Source organism: Schistocerca gregaria, chromosome 7 (assembly GCF_023897955.1).
Source record: "Schistocerca gregaria isolate iqSchGreg1 chromosome 7, iqSchGreg1.2, whole genome shotgun sequence".
Taxonomy (NCBI): domain Eukaryota; kingdom Metazoa; phylum Arthropoda; class Insecta; order Orthoptera; family Acrididae; genus Schistocerca; species Schistocerca gregaria.
Window position 1 is genome coordinate 547,559,844 of NC_064926.1, and position 5,232 is coordinate 547,565,075.

Here is a 5,232-nt window from a genome sequence, read left to right on the forward strand (position 1 = left end):
TGAAATCTTATGGGACTTAACTGCTAAGGTCATCAGTTCCTAAGCTTACACACTACTTAACCTAAATTATCTTAAGGACAAACGCACACACCCATGCCATAGGGAGGACTCGAACCTCCGCCGGGACCAGCTGCACAGTCCATGACTGCAGCGCCTAAGATCGCTCGGCTAATCCCGCGCAGCTTGCCATCACAAATCGTACTTGTACAAGAGTCAGCGTCAGCTTAATCAGAAAAATTCAAAGAAGGCCTTTGATATTTTAATAGCATCGGAGGGGTATCAGCAGAGTAGCCAAACTAACAGTGGCTCCTAAAGCAGGCAACATCCTTTTCAGCAGCTGGAGAGGCAGCAATATGGACGACTGGCTTAATAGCTATACCCAACCTGACCTTGCTGTGTCGGTACTGCAAACGGCTAAACTCGGGACGAAACTACAGCCGTTGTGTTTCATGAGCATATGCACATCTATTGTATTCCTGGACTGATGGCTACCATATCCACAATAAATCATATGTAATTTAAGAGATTATTAATATTTTCGTAAAACGCTTTTACGTACTTTAAACCCACACTAGCCGAAGAGCAAAACTAAGTGCTACTGCTGACATCCTGTTTACCACCACGGCGGGGCGAAGGGAGTGAAATAGCCACGAAAACAAAAATAGAAAAAAATTGATAAATTTTTATAAAGTATGTTGAAGAATGTATTTCCTCTGAAATTCTGTCAAAATCGCGAAGGTTAACATTTGCAAATATTATTTCAGATTTCCGATGGAGGACATTCCGTGAACGGAGGCTGTGACCCCTGCGAAGTTTGATCACCTGCTCTGCCTGCCACAAGGCGCCGTGCGAACTTTATCTGTGAAACGTCTGACGAAGGTCGGCTAGAATTACGGAAGCACCCTACTGAGCGTTCAGCTGCATCTGCGAGATGGTGAAACGCTGGACCTTGTCGGCAAATTCATGTCTCCGACAGAAATGCAGAAAAAAGTTTTCGGTAGTGCGACGACATTTTTAAAAGAAATAAACGCGTACCGCTCCGTAAATGTCGAACTAGTTAAGTTGCAGCGTGAGAGGGGCGTTCCGGCAGAGGAAGTGTGCGACCCTTTGCCGCGGTATTACGGATCGCAGGTAAACAGCGCCGGCGACGACTCCGTGGCGGCCGATGACAACGCGGTGCTCCTGCTGGAGAACCTGGCCTCCAGCGGCTACCGGATGGCAGACCAGATGGCAGGACTCGACCTTCCGCACGCCAGGATGCTGGTCAGGAAGATGGCCCAGTTCCAAGCGTCAGCTGTCGCTCTCAGGCTCCTCAAACCAGAAGTATTTAAAAACGTTATCGAAGGCAAGTGTAAATTCGACAGCATGCCACCTGAAGAACAGAAGCGATTCAGCGACGTTATGGTGGAACACATGTGCCGGCTTCCAGAGATCGCACCGTTCAAGGATAAAGTAAAAGCTGCTTTCGAACGCCTCAGTGATTTGCCGTTCGCAAAACTTTGGGCGGAAGTTGTGGAACCATTTGCTTCGCTATCACACAATGATTTGTGGGTTAACAACATGGTTTTCCGATACGAGGACAGTGAGAAGCCAACGGACGTTAAATTTTTTGACTTCCAGACTCTGACCTACTCTTCACCCGTAAGAGACCTCGTATTTTTCCTGTATACCAGCCTACGATACGATCTGGTTAGAAACAGTGTCGATGAACTGACAGACGCTTACTATGAGAGCTTTGTGACCTGGCTAAAGAAACTGGGGTGCAACACGGAAGACTTCACGGAAGAAAAATTTAGGAAGGAAATTGACAGGATCGCTCCGACAGAGATTATACACATACTGATGATACTGAATGTAATGTGTGCCGACGACCATGAGAAGTTTTCTGCACATAACATGCAGAATTCTGGTCCTACATTTTCTTCGAGTGAAATGTATCGAAAGAAAGTATTAATTACCCTCCAAGACTATGATGCAAGGGGTTGGTTACAAGAAAATTATACTAGCTTGCGTAGACTTCTATGTATCTTGAGACTGGATGTTCATGTTCTCCTACAATTCTATAAACGAATAAAATATCTTTCACATGTTCCTCTTATCTGAACATAATTCACAATCTCGTCCGCTCCTCATCTATCATCGAAGTATTACAACTCGTTTAACTTGAATGCAATCGGATATTTCGAACTAAGACGACTTACAAACAGTGTATACCAGGTGATAGGTGAACCCGTGTGCCTACTGACCGCGACATGGCTGTAACAAATTGCCATACAAGATTAATAGCCTGTGTTGACAAGCATTCTCTGCAATGAGTGATGATGTACATGAACCATGAACCATGGACCTTGCCATGAGCAGGTAGGTTACAAAACTTATAAACCTAACTGGGTAGGTTAAAGTTAGATATAGTGGGAATTAGTGAAGTTTGGCGGCAGGAGGATAATGCAGGAGTAGGCTTAATAACGAGTAAAAAAATAGGAACACAGGTAAGCGACTATGAACAGTATAGTGAACGCATTATTGTAGTCAAGATAGACATGACACCCACACCCGCCACAGTAGTACAAGTTCATATACCAACTAGCTCCACAGGTAAGGAGGATATTGAGGAAATGTATGATGAGATGAAAGAAATTATTCAGATAGCTAAGGGAGCTGAAAATTCAATAGTCATGGGGGACTGGAATTCGATAGGGGGGAAAAGGAAGAGAAGGAAAAGTAGTAGGTGAATATGAACTGGGGGAAAGAGGAAGCCACCTGGCAGAATTTTCACAAAGTATAATTTAATCATAGCTAACACTTGGCTTAGGAATCAAGAGAGAATGTTTGTATGCACGGGAGAGTCCTGGAGACACTGGAAGGTTTCAGACTGGTTATATAATGGTTAGACAGAAATTTACGAACCAGATTGTAAATTGTAAGACAATTCCATGGTGACATGTGGACTCTGACCACAATATATTGGTTATGAACTGCAGATTAAAACTGAAGAAACTGCAAAAAGGTAGGAAATTGAGGAAATGGGACCTGGATAGACTCAAAGAACCAGAAGTTGAAGAGGATTTCAGAGGGAGCGGTTGACAAGAACAGGGGAAAAGAATACAACAGAAGATGAATGGGTTGCTTTGAGAGATGAAATAGTGAAGGGAGCAGAGGATCAAGCAGATAACACAAGAGATATTGAATTTAATCGATGAAAGGAGAAAATACCAAAATCACAGTAAAGGAAGTGGGCGAAAGGGAATACAGACGCCTCAAAAATGAGATCGACAAGAAGTGCAAAATCGCTAAGCGGGAATGGCTTGCAAAGATGTAGAAGCGTATATCACTAGGGGTAAGACAGATAATGCCTACTGGAAAATTAAAGAGACTGTCAGAGAAAAGAGAATCACCTGTACGAATATCAAGAGCTCAGATGGTAAACCAGTCCTAAGCAAAGAAGGGGAAGCAGAAAGGTGGAAGGAGTATTAGAGGGTCTGTACGAGATGTACTTGAGGGCAATATTGCGGAAATGAAGGCGGACGTAGAGGAAGATGAGAAGGGACATATGATATTGCGTAAAGAATGTGACAAAGCACTGAAAGACTTAAGGCGAAACAAGTCCCTGGGAGTAGACAACATTCCATTACAGCTACTGAAAGCCTTGGGAGAGCCAGTCATGACAATACTCTTCCATCTGGTGAACAAAATGTATGAGACAGGCTAAATACTCTCAGACTTAGAGAAAAATATAATAATCTCAGTTCCAAAGAAATGAGGTCCTGGCAGATGTGAAAATTACCGATCTATCAGTTTAATAAGTCACTGCTGCAAAATACTAACACGAATTCTTTACAGAAGAATCGAACAACTGTTAGAAGGTGACCTCGGGGAAGGTCTATTTGGATTCCGGACAAATGTAGGAACACACGAGGCGATACTGACCCAACGACTTCGCATAGAAGATACGTTAAGGACAGGCAAACCGACGTTTATAGCATTTGTAGACTTAGAGAAAGCTTAGAGAAGACAATGTTGACTGGAACACCCTCTTTCAAATTCTAAGGGCGGAAAGGGTAAAATACAGCGAGCGAAAGGCTACTTACAATTTGTACAGAAATCAGATGATAGTTATAAGAGTCGAGGGTCGTAGCCTATCCCTGACGTTATTCACTCTGTATCTTGAGCAAGTAGTAAAGGAAACAAAAGAAAAATTAGGCGTAGGAATTAAAATCCATAGAGAAGAAATAAAAACCTTGACATTTATCGGTGACTTTGAAATTCTGTCATAGACAGCAAAAAACTTGGAAGAACTTATAACACTACCGTCTGCTACAGCTACACCATAACCTTAAATTTGAAGGCAGGTCGTGAAATAAAACTATCTTGTTAAAGCAATTATGGTATAAAGTAACAGACCAGTGTTACCATCTGAGAGGAATTTTGTTATGTTGACCGTGTTGTACCTAACGGAGGTGACTTATCGGAAATGAAAGTCAGAATTACGTAAATATTTGAACAGTAACAAACAAAATTTTTGCCTACTGCACTGTTTAACAGATAAATAAAACGGTCGCTAGCCTAATTAGGCAAGAGAATGATTAAAATTTTTGTTAAGAAAATAGTTATTAGCAACTTTAACGGATAAACACAACCTGGACTTGTCCACACGCGAGTGCAATGAACTCTGACACCTGCATATGTTAACAATAGGGTTGGAACAAACAGCTAGAGCAGCACAAACTATTTGCAAAAATAGAACAGATAACGAAACACACTATTACGTTCAGGGCTTATTCAAACTGAATGGTCTTTATAAAGTTACTATTAATATTCACTGCAGAATCATTAATTGGACATAGGTTCAGTATTATTGTTCAAACATTTTCCTAGTTGACATAAAATTATAAACGTGGTTCACTGCAAAATTATGAATTGATCACAAGGTAAGTCTCTCTCAACTAAATACTTTTCTATTGAGCAAACATGAGTATATAACGTTTCACAACTGCAGTTTTCCACTTTTACTACAGTGAGAGACAAAATTAACATATATGTGTAAGATAGTGACTCACCTTCTGCGATTTACAACAGGCAGTAATGTGATCATTTACTAAGCAAAACTTTATAAACCTCAGTCTTAAGAACTTTTAATTTGAAGTTGGCAACAACACATTAATAAGCAGTTTTACTAGGAAATTTGTTTTCAGCAAGCATCATTAACTTTAACCCATTCTCTTGCCACATTAA

General features: G+C 41.3%; 1 protein-coding gene across 1 annotated transcript; it reads left to right on the forward strand.

Annotated features, from left to right (window-relative positions):
• Positions 1-973: 973 nt before the first annotated feature.
• On the forward strand, positions 974-2,103 carry LOC126282472 (uncharacterized). Its single transcript, XM_049982128.1, has one exon. The coding sequence runs from the start codon at positions 979-981 to the stop codon at positions 2,101-2,103; it is 1,125 nt and encodes a 374-aa protein (XP_049838085.1). The 5' UTR covers positions 974-978.
• Positions 2,104-5,232: the final 3,129 nt, after the last annotated feature.

What these genes read in the sequence shown, in the direction of transcription:
- LOC126282472 (XM_049982128.1), top strand. Translation starts at nt 979, where the DNA reads ATGCAGAAAAAAGTTTTCGGTAGTGCGACGACATTTTTAAAAGAAATA.